This window comes from Odontesthes bonariensis, chromosome 14 (assembly GCF_027942865.1).
Source record: "Odontesthes bonariensis isolate fOdoBon6 chromosome 14, fOdoBon6.hap1, whole genome shotgun sequence".
NCBI lineage: Eukaryota > Metazoa > Chordata > Actinopteri > Atheriniformes > Atherinopsidae > Odontesthes > Odontesthes bonariensis.
In genome coordinates this window covers 18,666,271-18,683,115 of record NC_134519.1, presented here as the reverse complement: position 1 = coordinate 18,683,115, position 16,845 = coordinate 18,666,271, and the positions used below count along the sequence as shown (strand labels likewise).

Sequence of the window (16,845 nt, the reverse complement as noted above, 5' to 3'; positions counted from 1 at the left end):
TTACTTGTTTTATATCCCTTTCAGTTATCAATCGTTCTCATTTTTGAAATTCAAACACACAAATGTGATATTTTATACACCAATATTGTCTTTATTACAAAATATTCAATAACCCAACTTTACACTGTACAAGATACAACATAGTTTACAGCTTTTGGCTATTTACAAAAAAAGTATGATCTGCATATCAAAGTGAATAAATCTAAAAAGGCAGGTTGCAATCACTGTAAGCTTATTGAGTAAGGCAAAAACTTGAGACATGACGTATTTACACTTTTACAGATCAAGTGAAATGTCTATGCACTTGTAAAGATACAGGCTATGATAAAGATTTCTGAAGCGCTTCACATTTCTGAAACTGCATCAGAGAGTAGTGCTCAAGCTTATTTTTTTCACAGAAAACTCAAACCGTAGCTTTTATATAATGAGAAGCGGTAATACATCAATGTATATGCCTGAAAGACACCAGCAGCCAGACACTGCACCAAAGTTTCTGTGGCCTCAAGAAAATATTTGAACGTACAGTACATGGAGCATTTTACACGTAGAGGTCATGCACTTGTGTAAATGTTGTGCTTATCGTCATGTATGTGCTTTCTTCTTTTTGGATGAATGCCATCTTTAACTCCTTAGTCTATGTGCATGTCTGCCCCAAATGCAGGGACGTACTTGTCTTCTGTATGGTGTTCTTTTGTGACTGGTCCACTTTTGGCATAAACTAGTTTCTATAGCAGCACACGTCCGACTCAGTAGAACTGCTCTACCTTTGTCTGCTCTCATTGACCTTTATTGGCTCCTTTCCCTCAAAGCAGCCACTATCTCTCTCTGTCTCTGTCTCTCTCTCTCTCTCACACGTACACACATACACACACACACACACACACGCACACTTACACACACACACACAACATTACAATAAACCTGTGTATCAGGGTGATATCAGGACATCAGGTTATCATTTTAAGTCTTTCCAAGGTTCAAAAAGACACTTTTCAAGTCTACTGATGATGATGTTAGTCTGTTGTGATATTTTGCTCTTTGTCAGGTGAGGCAATAAAAATAGTAAAACTCAAGATCTATGGAAAGGTCAGTACTTTGGTTTTCTTTCAACAGGAGTATCATCACTATGGCTGTTAACTCTTATAAACTCATGCACTAGAATAAATATTTAAATATGCGTCATAAAAAGCTTTTATCCAGTGAGCGCTGAGTATAAAAAAAGGATTTTGTGCTGTTCCTGTAACAATTTCGAACTGATCACACATGCATACACACACTCACAAGTACACACATGCATGCTGACATACAGCAAAAAGAAACAACACAATTTTACACTGTAAATAATGCAATATATCCTTGGCATAATCAGAAAGACAGTGCAAAAGCAATAGCATTATCAGTCTTTTTCTGGGTATCAGTGTATATGTCCTTCATACATGGAATATGCACTTCATACAAAACAAATACTCACACTATACCTGGATCTGAAGGGACCCAAGATCACCACATGTAATCATCTGTTATAGAGATGTTAAAAGAGGATTTGAGATTCCGGGTGCCCCTCTCTTCACTCCACATTTTGAATCCGAAGAGTGGCAAGCAGTTAAAAATCTCTATAAGCAAATATGATTGTCCATATAATTTTGTGTCTGAGAAAGTTCATATCCTGAATCAGCACACCCTGAGTTGTGCCTGTAGCTCAGGGTTAATAGGGAATGCCTGGACTTCTGCGGGCCTCCAACCAGGGCTTTCTCGTAGCATTCCAGGTAGTCATGTCTTTCTTCCTACACTGCTACATCTGCAACAGCTCCCACAGCCTCAATTTGAATCCCTGTCACCTCTACGTCCTCCTCCTCTTCCTCTTCACCCACCACAGGCACACAGGGTGAGGGCAGACACATTGCTTGGCTGTTGCTGCTGTTGGCAGCATTTATCTGTATGCTACCCATGCTTGCATGAGCGGTCAGGCTGGCAGCAGAGGAGACGCTGCCCAGATTGGGAGGGACGCTCGTCTTACCGCAGGAGTGAATCCGGCGTGCCAGGCTGGCAGAACGCATCACTGATGAGGTGGTAACAGTGCCAATGCCCTGCACCTTCCCTTCCAGGAAGTAAGTCAGCATTTCGCCTTTGCCTTTTACACTGACCTTGCCTCGGCAGACCATGTCATAGTTGCTATTTAGTAGCCGATAAACCTCCTCAGTCACCTGGATAATGGAGGCAAGAAAATACAGAAATTTAAATCAACATTGATCAAGAAGTGGCTCCAATACTTTAAGTTTTGAATACTTTCTCCCTCAGCTTTAGGTTTGCATTGCAAGTTAAGTACATGAACACAAGGCAATATTTCCAAGTATGTTTGATAATACTTTTCAGTTATCCACAGTACTTTTTTTTTATCATTAACTTACTCATAATTCTCCATGATAGAGGAAAAACAGATTTTGGAGTATGCTGCATACGCTGCAAAAATGCTGTAAAAAACAATATTCCATTTACAAAAGTATTCAAACTCCTTGCCATGATGACCCACAATTGGTGTTTGAATCAGTGTTCACTGTGCCGCAGTGGTTCCAGACATGAAAAAAGGTTGGAGCCACTAACAAATGCTTATATTTGGTGATCGAACCGTATTAAAAACCTTGGGTAGAAAGGTAACCAATAAGCCAGTGGTTACTATGAATAAGATCTAAATTTCACTGTGGAGATGGGAAGAACTTTTTAGAGGGACAATCATCATTTCAGCTCTTCATTAGTTAGGCCTTCATAGTAGTGGTCACAAACAATTAACCTTAAATCTAAGAAAATATGGTACAAAACAATTTGAAAGGAATCAGTTTGTGATATTAGTAAATAGGTTTTATTTGTAACTCTGGCTGCTTGTCTACCTGTATTTTTCCTGGTACTCCAGTGCTGTCCATCCGACTGGCCACATTGACAGTGTTACCCCAGATGTCATACTGAGGTCGCCGTGCTCCAATCACCCCTGCGACCACTGGACCCACATTGATGCCTGTGCAAATACAGATAAAAATAACAACCAAAACATGTCATTTAACTTGTGTTTTCCAGCTGTCACATTTCAAAGTCACTATGCATATGAACAAAGAGGTTGACTTACCCACTCTCAGAACAAACTCATTGTATGACTGGTAGTTAATTTCATCCAAAACATCAAACATTTCAATGGCATAGTCTGCTATTGTGCTCAGATGATCATAGATTGATTTTTTGGCCTGAAAAGGTGGAGTAAACAAAAAGATCAGTGTCTTCACAAGAAGCTACCAATCATATTCTTTTCAATGATGTGCTTCATCAGTTTACATGACAGAAAAACAAGAGCAGAGAAGAAACAAAAAAACCAACCTTAGTACCGATGGTAGGTACAAGTCCCACAGCTGCCATGTATGTACTGCCAATAGTTTTGATTTTCTCTATTTCCTTGTAGCACTCCTTATCCATGAGCTGCAAAACACACATTCAGTTAAACACTCAATACTACAAAGGGAACTACATCAAGACAACCAAAGGTAGAGTAAAAAGTGAGGTTGACAATCACACCTCGTCAAAGTCAGCAATGATTTCATTTAGCAGTCTCAGGCACTCCACTCCCATGTTGTTGCCATCCAGCTCGATGTAGAAATCATTAAAGTTTGGAATCGAAGCAAACAGGACACCAACTTGTGCATAGGACTGGTAGTACAGATCCTGAAGAGAAATACAAATACAGTAAAACATAAATATGTCCTCTGACGTCATCTTTTGTCATTTGTTCCCTGCCTTTTCATCTACCTGTTGGTCTGTCTGCCTGCCTGCCTGTTTATTAACATGGCTCACCATGTTTCTGGGGTTTGACATTAAGAAATGCTGAGCCACGTGTGCAGGCAGAAGATTGAAGAGGATCCTCCTGTTGTCCAGCTTTACTTTCTCCATTCCATCTCTTTCCTCCTCCGCCTGGAGGCACACATAAAAATCCAGATACAGCTGTGAGTGCCAGAGTTTGTTTCACATTTTCACCACATGGGGTCGGCAAAAAGCCTTCTGAGCTTCTCACTGTGGACAAAGCCTCATGGTTGGATGAGTAGACACGGGTGCATAGTAAGACTAATGCTGCTATTTAAAAGGTTAAATGGCTTAAATGCAGCTTTAGCACTTATAGCCACTTCTCTGTACATAACTCCTTGATCCAAGTAAAACAGAGTTCAATAAAGATCCTTAGCCTTGTTCTTTTTTGCCAAAGAACAGACTGCTGGCAGCCTATAATAATACAACCTCCTCACACAACCCTAACAGATGAATTCGGAAATTTCTGCACTTTTTTTTAAAGTCTCTGTTGCAGTTGTAAGATTTAAGCCTTCACAGATATATCAGTACACACTACCTGACCTGCACAGCCCAAAGGAAGTCCAAGCGCAGTTTGAGGTCAAGTTGCCTGGAGTGGAGGGCCAGGGCACTGACAAAGAGCACCAGAGACAGGATGGGCTCATAGCCCCGGATGTGGAAGGACCCCCCACTGTGGATGAGACCAACAACCAAGTTAGCAAAGGATCAGACCACACAGAAAACTACACGGGAGGGTTGACTGGACCCCCCACAGTGTTGAGAAAAATCAACACTGTTTTACTTGTGAAAAGTATAAAAACAAGGTCTTGTCTTTTTTTTTTAAAGGGGGACGTCAAATCAAAACAGCTTTCAAAAATGTACTTTAAAGCTGGTGAAATTTAATACACCATTTTTTTACTCCAGAGAATATTTTATTAGAGTATATTTAGAGAAATCTTCATCTTAATATCTTTGACAAATTGAACGTAATATTTTTTCACTTTCACATTTATGATCAGAGTTCCAATGAAACTGGCCAAGCCCTTCAGTACTGAGCTAACGGTGTCCCATCATCCAGCCCACATTGTCCTTTCAGGCTTCTGATTTGGAACTAATAAGCATGTTTGCTGCTTCAAAGGGTGGAAAATGAAAGAGTGTGTGGGCTGAAGACAAGCATCGACTCCTCCGTACACATAGATCTCAGCACATGCACTGTAAATGCTCTTCTAACTCTTCTAGATCAAACAAACATAAAACTTTCATTCATACGCATCTGATGCTCAATTGATGAACATGATGCACGAGGCCTCAAAACTTGATCAGTTCCTTTAAGCTTTGATAGAATGTGTACATTCCTTGCATACAACTTCAGGAAATGACAGAAATTTAAAGGGCTTGATTGTGTGTGTTTGCAATTATATTGTGCCGTGAACCTCACCCTGCTGTCTTGCGAAAGCCACTGAGCTCTAAAACAGTGACATAAAGCACCCCCAGAAGAAGCATTAGCGCCATCTTTGGCAGCCAGGAGACACGCAGGAAAAGAGCCAGTGTGAGAGTGCCCACCACACAGGACAGAAAGGCGTAACGGGCACCATCACAGGGCAGCTCTGCCATGGTGTGGTTGGCTCCGCTGTCCACATCAATAATGACAATGGAACTGTTTGTGGTGGCACTACCCCACAGCCAGGGCATACAGCCCACCTGTCAAAGACAAACAGAAATATACAAGTGCATGAAGATTGCAAGATATTTGAAGACAAATATATGCTGACTCACATTTTTTATACCCATGCATGGTACTTATCTTTTGCCAAATAATTAAAAACGTTCTGAGATTTTCAACTAGGTGTCACACGCTGAAAACTCCGGATACATTATGAGACAAAATAATATAATAATGGAACTGTAATTTAATATTGAGCAAGAAAGGGGGAAACATTTCACTTTCAAAATTACAACAACTGTTTCCCTCAGATCCAAAATATCTTCAGAGTGTTGTCAAAAGAAGAGCCGATGCAATACAGTGGTAAACACAACGCTTTCCCAACTCTTTTGAAAGATGCTGCTGGTATTAGAATCAAAATTAGTATATGCTGTAGCTGTAGCTATAGGTCTTTGTTTTTGTTCTCTTATCAATGATTATCATTTACAGGGGTATTGATGAATTGCAAATCAATGCATTCATTGTTTTTTTTTTACAGTGTCCAAACTGTTAGAGAAACTGGCCTGCATATGTTATGTCCATCACAAGCAGGAATGAATGAGCAGGATGGATTCAGCTTAAGCGCAGTGGCATATTTTTCCTACTGCCTGGTAAATGAGGTGGGCCCATTTGTGATAGATTCTTACTGTTGCACCTCTTACTTACCACACAGGCCTGGGCCACAGCGTAGATTAAGAGCACTATGAGAATACAGAGGGCAGTGCGAATCTGAATGGTCAGGCACCCTGGAAAACACTAACAGACAAAAAAAGATATGATATGAAATGCAAATCACAGCAAATGTGAGGAACACAACTGGCAGAGACATATTTTCAAAGTGAAAGCAACACTATCAATGTTTTTACAGAAGAAGATTAAAATGAGACAAAGTGTTGATAAGAGAAAGAATACTGTGAGGGACGACGGGGTGTAAAGCGAGTAATGAACAAAGAATTTGAAAAACTTTGATAGAAGTTAGAAAAAGATAGAAGATAAAAGAGACAAGACATGAACCCAGAGAAGCTCCAAAGTCTAAGAAACTTTTAAACTGATTTGGTCCGATGTGAGGACAACCAACCTCTACAAAAGCTGAAAGTAACAGACCTGTTTTTAAATACAAGATGTGGGCTTAAGAAATAACTCTGAAGCCAATGGCATTTAATTCTAAATATGAGGCTTTAGAAAAAAGACATTCCCATTTTCCCTGTTTGTTCACAAAAAATTGAATAAATAAAAGTATTATGATAAAGAACACCTTTACCCAGGTATGGTAGGGGCAGCTAAGGGAGCATCGGTATTTACCTGTACTTTAGTGATATGCAGGTACATGATACAAGCTACGAGGAAACACATGCAGAAGACGAGAAGGACAAGTACCACTGTGCCCCTAAGTGGAAAAAAAAGAAACAAGAGAAGGAAATGAAGGTTAGTATAGTAGTTAGTATAGTATGTAGTTTAAGTTAGTATAGAGACCTGAGTATATGTAAAAGAAAGAAAAAGCAGTCAAAATGAAGCAATCTAATTACAATTTGTTTGTACATACTGTGGTATGATGAGAAGATAGACAAGGCCAAACAAGGCAGCTAGGATCAGGGAGAGGACCACTGCGCTAGTGAAGTACTCATCAGGAACCTGGTGGTACTAACGAGACAGCAAAAAGGATCGAGAGACAAATTTTAACATGATGGTGATAATTCACTTGCTTCATCCACAACATCTCACTGTGTATATACAGCACACTTGATGTCTATAGTGTCTTAAATGCCTCACCCTATGCTCGCGCTCAGAACACTTATACATAAGTGTGAGGAAGTTGAGGTCTGCTGTGTCTGATTCGGTCTGACGGGCCTCGATAAGCCGACCGATGTAGCGGTTGACCCGGGTTCTGGGGCTGCTCTGGATCAGGTTAGCTTGGTTAGCGTTGGAGCGGTTCCTCAGCAGCTTCTGTGGAGCCGTTCGCATGGCCCTTCGCTGGTGGAGTGAGAGTGAAGAAAGAATATTCATGGAAAACATGAATAAGAAAAGTTAATAAACAGGATGTGCTGCAAGCGTTCTTTATTCTATGGGCTACTTCAGTATATTCATATTCAGAACAAGGGCGAATAATACTCAACAATAAACACAGCAGCTGATTATACTTTCAAATTAGAACATTGCCTACACACTTAACTTCATCATTAAATGCATCCCACTGTGTCTAAGTGTCTTTGGTTGCCAAAGTGAGCAGCTTTGAAATACATTGAGCATTGGAGCAAAGCCAGAGAGTAAACATGACAGAGTGAGAGGTGTTTGTATGCGTTTTGGGGGGAGGGGAAGTTTTCCACAGTGTTCATCACATTGACATGTTCAGCACTAAACCTAATGTTTCTGCCCCTACCTGCATCTGCTGATTCTGGCTTTGTTTATGTATGCTTATCTACTCATCTTCTTTATCATCACTCTTATTTACTTCTTTAAATTCCTTTTTACATATGGCCTTCCCTCATCAATCCCGTGTTCCTGTTCTTCCTCACTTCCTTTTCACTTCATTTCACTTCACTTCACTTCACTTCCCTTCACTTCAGTTTATTTTTCCGTCACACATCTTACCTCTTCTTTTTTCTGCCCCCATTTTCGTTTCCATCACTTATTTTATCCATCACACTTGTTTTGGGTTATTTATAAGATTACAATACAGTGGCCTCTATATCCTCACTTCTCATCAGGTAACACACCCTGCTCAGAAGCACAGGACACATCAAGCCTCCATGTCCCGCATACGGCTCACCTTCGTGCCTTGAATAAATGTGCCACTTTACATAGCACAAGTCCATGCAAACTGAATAGAATATTACCCTTCAATGCAAGGTTTATTTTACACAACCTGCCCCCTTTTCCATTTTTTCTGTTCTGCTCTACACTATTCTGCCCTCTGTCTATGATGTGGGGATGCTGTCATTACTGGCAATACAGACAAAAAAGGGAATCAGGAAGTTTGAGGTAAAGATCAATTAAGTGTGGGTACAACACTGAGGGCAAATTAGAAAAATTAAAGGATGATACTTTTGTAAAACTTTCATAAGTCAATTTTAAATGTCTAGCAAAATAACTATTCCAAACAACCTCCATGTGTTGTTTTTTTTTAATAAAAAGCCTAAACTGAAATAAACTATTAACTCTGTGGGTATAATTTTTTTTTGGGGGGGGGTACGCCCCCACATGTCAGGTGTGAACCTGTTTTATGTACCCACAGTGTGATAATTACATAGGGTGTGAACACATGCAGTGTATGCACACACCCACCCACACATAAAAATCTGTGCTAAAACGGTCTTGGCAGGAATTGTACAGCAGTTAAGCCACATGATTTCTTTAAAGATTTGTTGACCAGATTGCAAGTTTCACTGACAGTTTACAGGATGTGGAGGTTAGTGTCCGACAGGACCAACAAACTGATCTTTTCAACTCTCCAAATTATACAGAACCCTTCCTGTAAAAGCATCCTGAATGTTATTGCGGCTAATTAAAAAAAGAAATTCTTTCCAAATACATAATAGTTAAAGCCTTCATATCATATTTCATTCCAAGATTGAGGATTACAAATTTTGCATTCAAAGGAAATGTAAAAGAGATTGTGATATTCTGAAGAAAAACTTCTTCATCTACATTCAGTCTATAATAGAGATGGTAGAAAGGAAATACAGCGGAAAAAAGCCCAGAAAATGAAAAGAAGAATCCTTGAGCATTATCAGACATCAGTGTGAGTTTATTACCAGTATGAGTGCAAACATTACATTGGTGTTAGCTATGGTTATGAAAGCTGCTCGTGTACATGGTAATATCTATGGATAAAACTATGAATAAAACTATGGATAAAGCAGCATACACATTTTGTTGCTCCTTTAAGGATCTCAGAAGAACCTGTGGATATTACACTGTTGTGTTCCTGTTGAGATGCGATTTTATTTTTTTCATTGAAGTGTAGGCAGGCAGAAAGGTTTGAATAAAGATCAGGCCACATTCATGAGCATTCTGGTATCAGTACATTTAAACAAACCCTTAGTGATAATTTTTTGCTCCTGTAGGAAACTCCAAACAGAATGTCTTTGAGTAAATTACAACACCTACAAACACAGAAACATCAGCACAGACACTGAGAGAGTTTCTACCTTATCACCGTCCTCGCAGTTCATGACATTGGAGAAGGGAATCTCAGCCTTGAACATTTTCCTGCAGTGCATAAGCTGTACTAGTAAGTAGCACACAGTTTTGAACTTCATCTTTTTGGCAGGCTTTATATCCGAAAGAATCAATCCTGGAAATATCTGCCACCAGATAAGAAATGGAAAGAAGGATTAAAATATGATACCCCTCACAGTATTATATATGTATGAGTCTATAACTCTAACTCATGCAAAGGCATCCGACAGTATGCACATGCACACAGGCATGTAGTCATTATCATCAGGCACAAGAATTTAAATAAGAAGTGGTTAAAATAAGGTAAGTCAATCCCTGAGGTGATTTGTATAATTTTAGGACTCAGCTGTCCCTAAAGCTTTCAGAAAAAGTGATAAAGATATAGAGTACGTTAAGGGCTTTGAGGAACTTTGTGTGTAATTTTTAAACATGATATATATGGTCTTCTTTAGGTGAGACCCAATCAATGGTAGCAGACTATCTAACACTACAGTCAGGGCATATCTTTCCATGGGCCATATCTTTGATGAAGTTAAATCATCAGCAAAATTAACAGGATTAGCAAAGCAAAAAAAAAGAAAAAAAGAGTGGAGAGGAAGCATTGTTTAGTTGTACAGAGACAAGAATGAAATTCCCTCTCCAGCTGCTTGTGGCACATCTGCTGGAGGCATGCATGTTTCTCTGGAAGTTTGTCGGACTGTGCAAATTTGAGATGATAGATGCCAAAGGCTATTTTATTTTTCCTCTTCTCTTTAAAGCCCCAGCCGAATCCATTACATGGTGGAGTGAGACCAGCACAGCAACACATGTGTTCAGGCTTCATCATAAGAAGCTGGATGCTGTATTCCAACACTGTAGTTAGCTTGTAGATCTTAGCATAGAACGGCTACTTTTTAAACTAGCTACTTTTACATTATGCTATAAAGATATTAAAAGTAAATATAATAAATTCAGTCACTTGCACACATTCACACTTGAACTTAACAAAACATACCTTCCGTCGGTGAGATGGCACAATAAAGAAGGTTTCTATTTCATGTTTTTGGAGGAAGGCATTCCTTTCATGACCATTTCCAGGCTCCACTTCATAATCTCCATTTAGGCACTCAAGTGTAGATCTGGTGATGTGAACTTTCCTGTGGCACAAACAAAGGCAACCTTAACACAACTGGCCTGAGAACCGCACAGCTTCGGAATGAACAGCTCTGAGCAGAAGGAGATGATCGAAAGAAGCTCCTAAGTTCTGCTTCCGCTGGCTTTTGAGCATCATAAGAAAATGACAAATGTACCTATTTCTAACTAGTAGATGCTGTTCCTGCAAAACAGCCATGTGAATGCTGATTGCCAAATGCATATGCTTTAATCTGCTAAAAAATTGTTGAATTGCTTAAAGTTTGGGAATTTTCTATTTAACAATAACACACATTGTGCTTACTGTGTCCATGGATGGATCATGACCTTCATAATAATCGCCATGTTTGACATTGTTCATATCAAATTCAAGGAGTTTATTCTAAAATCCCATTTTAATAGTGATAAATGTCTTGCTTATTGTTTGGGCACGTCCAATCATTTTACTACTTTGAAATGAAAACAAATGCTTGATATATAGTGAAAAACTATGAAGGGCAGAAATGCCAGAGATAATGATATACACCTGCTTTGCAAGATTTATGTTTTTATTTGTATGGTTTCTTGTTTAAAAACTTGAATGATTTTAACAGCTCGAGGCAAAAAAAAAAAGCAGTCTCGTAGTTCAGTACTACTAAAAGTAGAGAACAACATATATCTTAAAAACTTAATACGGTGCTTAACATTTTTGTATTGGCATCTTATCAACAATACCTAATATGGTTGCCGTGGAAGTCACTAACTGTGCATGTACACGCACATGGTGCAACAGTCACAAATGAAGGATTGTCCAATCATTTCAATGATTTAAGTATATAAGTATAAAAAAATACTTATTTAATAAATCAAAAACTATAAATAACAGAAATACCAAAAATCAAAGCACAAATCTTCAGAAATTAGATGAATGTGTTGCAGTTTGAATGGCTTAAGTAGCCTAAACTTTGCAGGAGGAGTAGGCTTTCAAAAATCATAGAGAAGAAAAAAATGTTCAAAAAGTTTACAGATGGAGGAAAACAATGATGTGAAAGCTGAGTCAGCGTTCACACAAATTATCAGTAGGAATGCTCAGAACAACATTGTGCAGCATCCACAGCAATGAGATTTTCCTTTTGTTTCCTGTTTGTCTTAAAGAGAGATGTTATGCTTAGTCACAAGTTCAGAAATTCATGTTCAGCGACTACTTGATTAGGTCTGCAGATGCCAGTGTTCATAAAGCATGTTTTTTTAATCATTATCTATGTTAATGCAAGACCTCCTGTCAACTCTCTTCCAAGAATGCTCCATTAAACCTCATGTTTCTTTAAGCAACAGCTCCAACTTCCTGAAAAGTTCAGTTTCCTTGCATGAATATGCTGATTCACAAAGGACGTTAAGAATATCTGGTCAGTCTTTGTTTAAGGTGTACCAAACTAACCACTCATCGGGTATTATTCAATTATTTTCTGCTTATGCTTAAAAATGCTATAACCTCACTAAAATAAAATAAAAAAACAGTTCCTATTCACATAATTAGACAAGATATTCATCCACAGTATCACAGTAGAGCAGACAGACACACGTGTGAGAAGCTTGTGAGGCTTATATGCCTTTAAAATGTTCAATACTGACCCTGGCAGCCCTCCAGCTTCCATAACGTTGGCCAGCGTCACATCATTAGACCAAACATCATATTGCCATTTCCTGAGGCCCAGCACTCCACATAGTACCCGACCAGTGTGCAATCCCACCCGCATGTTAAGGTTGACCTCTGTGGCCTCTGCAACTGACCTGCAGGGTCCAAACACAGGGAGAGTGAGAATAAACTCAGTAGCTACAATATGTCTATACTTATATCTGTGTCTATACTACACTTATAATCAGAACATAAAAAAGGCAGCGTGGAAGACACGAACAGAAAAGCAGACAATGCAACTTTAGCAATGTATTACAATTAAAGTCTATGAGCTCAGTATAGTTAGTGAATTAGATGTAAAGATATACTTATGGGTAGCTTTATTTGTTCTTTATGAGCAAATAATTTTCAATGTTGCATACATAGATAATTTGATATTAGACACAGTCTTGATGTTTAATAACGAAGCTCCAATACAGGTAATTACAATCATTATATTAAAAATACACAAGCGCTAATGAAAGTCACTGCTTATGAATAGATATGGCTATCTGAAAAGATGCAGGAAACAAATACCGATCAAAAATGCTCCTTGCTTTAATATGCCAAAATAGAAAAAAAAAAAAAGGAGGAAAGTACAAGATTAACAGAGTCTTCGTAAAGTCATGAAAGTGTTATATATAGTCGTAGTATTTATTTTCTTTCTCCATAAAATCCTTTTCTTGAAACCAACTGCAGTTAAGTGTTCAGAATGAAAGAAAAGCTCAATCCTATAACTCACGTAATAGTGTCAATCATGTCGAGACCCATCTCTACACAGCAGTGAGCGTGGTCCGTCTTGGGTTGGGTCAGTCCGGAAACACAGTAGTAACAATCCCCCAGGATCTTAATCCTGCGACAGTGGTTCTCCTGTCAATCAGAAAGACAGATCGAAGAGAGAAGGTGTTATTCCATGCTGAGAGAGATTATTCAGTATGAGTCAGTGAGTAATAGACGTTGTGGTACAGTGACAGATTTTTAATCCATCTAGGTTTTGTCAGTTGGCCCAGTAATGTTCAAGGCTGACAAGAGCACAGAAATGTCTTGAAGTCCTGCAAAGAAGGACTCATAAGAATCTCAATCATAAAAGCTCTAGTTCAGCTCACACCTGCCACATGTTGTTCAGCTCTGATCCAAAGAACACAACTGTCTCTGTGATCTGTCTTTGGGCATGTAAAATGGAATCTAGTTTGCTGTGTGACATCAAAGCAGAACACCAAAACAAGAAAAACTAAAAATCAGACCTGCATTTTGATAAATGGTATCTAATTATTAACAGGAGTTAAATTTTAATGATTGACAGCACACTCACTTGTTACAATGGCTTCTAACGTCTTTTTTCTTCTTCTTTGAGAACGTTTTAAACCATCCATCTCATTTCACTTTGTATTTCAAAGGATAAATGATTAACAAAAAATAACTTCATTTATAAATGAACCTCTATCAAATATACATTTTTGATTAATGAGGTTGTTTGTTTGTATAAACATTAAGAAGTTTATATCGGACAAATAGAGCCAACAGAGAGTTTCACTCTTTTTATCAGGGAAGCAACATAAACACAACAATCGCATTAAGGTTCAAAGTGTCAATCCTACATTTCATCATTGAAATTTGAAACGAAATGGCCCCAACAATACAACAGATCAGTCTCTCTTTAGGGAACAAGGTGATTCACTCACGCTTTGGAACAATAAGCAGTGGCATGAAAAGACAGCTTACAAATATAACCCATCATTAAGAGGATGTGAGCAACAGACATTCATTTTACCACGGAGACCAGGTTACTGTGGGCACCTCCTCATAATCCTTCATTGTTTCCATGGAGGTAATGGGATTGCTGCCCATGCATGTGAAGAGCACAAAGACTCATAATTATGCACATCGGTGGGCACAAGACAAAACAGAAGCTCTATTTTTAACATTGGAGCCACATAACTTTCAGTATTGCAAGACAGGTAGGACTCGTTAGCAGCAGATTTCCCTTTTTTGTACGTTTACTTGCTGTGGTTTCTGAATGCTCTTCTGCATGGAAGCTGTTCGTAACAAATATATTCTTAGACCCAAATTCACAAAGGAACAAGTGCAACATGTTGTAAATGTAGATGCTGAGCAGCTCTTTTGCCCTGGGAAATACATTTGGTTGAAATAGAGACCTAGAGATGTATCATTATCTTTCAAACAATTAAAGAGTGAAAAAAGGTAAGCAGCAACATGCCCAAGTTTGGCCACACTAGAAAATGTAATCTCTCTCACAGATTTCATCAGTTTCATAGCTTAATGAGCTTGTGAAGACTAAATATTGTTCACAGTTATCATGAATGGAATCCAGGTAATGCACATTTCAAAGCTTTATCAACCCATTCATAAACTCTGTTTTTAAAAAGCGGTTGCTACGGGCTGCCTTGAGCATTTGACAAGCTCTTAGAAAATACAGGCAACTGATACCCACAGATTAGGAGACGTTTGTATGAGAAGGGCAAAGTCTTTTCGTGTAGCTATTTCATCCATTTGAAAATGAATTGGGAAATGAGAGGAAAAGGTCAAGTTGAAGTCTGGAGGGCACAGAAAACTCAGAGGACTAGTTGCTAGAAAGACAAATCAAAACCCTTGTGTCAAGATCATGCTTGGCTTTGTTGCTGCTTTGGTTTCTGAGTCTTAGGTGGGGGCTGGGCAGGTTTCCTTGGAGCGCGGGGCGGGGTCTGGATTACTCCTGCTTTCACACCTGCTCCTCATCTTCTCTCATCAAGACGCCCTTTTAGGAGCTACAGGAGCAACCAGTCTTTGCCAGATTATCTCACTTCCCAAGTGGTAATACGGCCGACTCCTATGTTCCATAGCGAGTTATTCCTTGGGCTTACCTTGCCTTTTCTCCTGCAGTTTTGCTCCTGTCGTCCAGTCTCTGTGCTCTGATTTCTTGTGCCTGGATTGACACCCGCAGTTGGATTCTTGACATCTATCTGCTTCACTTACCTGCCTGCTCGCCCTCCCGCCGACTCAGAGCCACAGAACCACAGCCAGCACCCTCCCCTCCTTCCTAGATTCCCTCCCGGACATTGTAAGGATAAACCAGCCATTACCTCTGGAATTATCATTATTTGGAACCTTCTTAATTATCTCTCCTCCTTTAGAGTACCGCCTTACCTGGATTCTCCCTACAGTCTACAACCACCTCTTCCGTTCAATAAACTTTTAACTTTTATCCTCCGTGTTTCTAGTGTCTGCTCTTGGGTCCAAGTTATTTTGAGGTGGCTAGCAACCTAGCAGTGACACCTTGTTTAACTGCAAAATTGCAAAAGACCTTAAAGAAGATTTAGCAGCCTCTGCTTTCACTGTGGTCTCTAAAATTGTCCTTAGGAGGGAGTGTGAGCATGTGTGGTTGTTTGTCTCGTTTGCCTCTGTGTGGCCCTGTGATGGACTGGTGGCCTGTCCAGGTTGTACCATGCCTCTCGCCCGATGACCACTGGGATAGGCTCCAGCCCCCCCGCAACCCGACCGACGGATTCAGCGGGTACAGAACATGGATCGATGGATGGATGGATGCTTTCACTGTGCACTGCTCTGCTGTGCAGCCTAACTTGCACAAATATGACTTCAATGGAAGAGGCCCTAGAGGAAAACTTTTGCTAACACTTATCAGGGAACAAATTCGGAGTGGATGAGGAACTAGCAGATAGGTAACGGGTATTTTAAGGCTAACTCATTACCCAGGTTTACAGTATGAGGAAAGTAATGATCAGTTACGATAAGTGAAACGATTTTGCTAGCTAACTCAAGTCCTCCATGGAAATAGCATGATGCTAGGTCCATAAAACTCATTGACTGTTTATGAATTATGTCATCACTCAAATAACATCTGTGATAGTGCACTTGACTCCATGTTACTTTGGAGACCCCTCTGCACCTGGACCTTTGTTGTTTTCTTACTGCTGGTACAAATGATTTTAATTGTATTCCTTCTGAGCGTATCGCCAATGCTAAAAAAATGGACCTGAATGCGATTGTTAATTAAGTGGCGTGATGACAATGAAAAAAACACTTGTTGAGAGTCATTTGGTCTTTGGTTTACTGTTTTAGAAAGGACTGTAAACTCAAGAGGAGCTACTGTGTAACTAATCAATGATATGTTTCACTTTACATGAAGATAACAAAAACTGCAGGTGATGGTTAAGCAATGAGGAACTAATCTGTATGATGCACCTTTTGCTTAAAGGTACACAGAAAGGGTAACGAAAGGACAGGCAGTGCTTCAACAGCCAGTACTGAAGAAATTGTGAAGATAATGATCAAATGCAGGTATTCTGCATATGAAAGCTGCTCTCTGCTATGTAACATTACTGAGTATGGGCAGATGACAGTA

At 39.4% G+C, this 16,845-nt stretch overlaps 1 protein-coding gene across 2 annotated transcripts in view; it reads right to left on the bottom strand.

Moving 5' to 3' along the window:
- Positions 1–83: 83 nt before the first annotated feature.
- Positions 84–16,845, bottom strand: part of LOC142398995 (adenylate cyclase type 1-like) — a 39,668-nt gene continuing 22,906 nt past the window's right edge. Inside the window, exons 5-20 of one of the 2 annotated variants that reach the window (XM_075483304.1) lie at positions 13,228–13,355; positions 12,443–12,601; positions 10,695–10,836; positions 9,670–9,825; positions 7,292–7,492; positions 7,065–7,162; positions 6,824–6,908; positions 6,188–6,277; positions 5,258–5,520; positions 4,384–4,510; positions 3,790–3,951; positions 3,559–3,705; positions 3,364–3,462; positions 3,119–3,233; positions 2,886–3,010; positions 84–2,204 (exon numbers count right to left, since the gene is read on the bottom strand). In XM_075483304.1, the coding sequence (XP_075339419.1) occupies positions 1,785–2,204; positions 2,886–3,010; positions 3,119–3,233; positions 3,364–3,462; positions 3,559–3,705; positions 3,790–3,951; positions 4,384–4,510; positions 5,258–5,520; positions 6,188–6,277; positions 6,824–6,908; positions 7,065–7,162; positions 7,292–7,492; positions 9,670–9,825; positions 10,695–10,836; positions 12,443–12,601; positions 13,228–13,355 (2,517 nt within the window). In that variant the 3' untranslated portion in view covers positions 84–1,784. The remainder of the gene's footprint in view (positions 2,205–2,885; positions 3,011–3,118; positions 3,234–3,363; positions 3,463–3,558; positions 3,706–3,789; positions 3,952–4,383; positions 4,511–5,257; positions 5,521–6,187; positions 6,278–6,823; positions 6,909–7,064; positions 7,163–7,291; positions 7,493–9,669; positions 9,826–10,694; positions 10,837–12,442; positions 12,602–13,227; positions 13,356–16,845) is intronic. The other variant, XM_075483305.1, reaches the window with a different exon arrangement.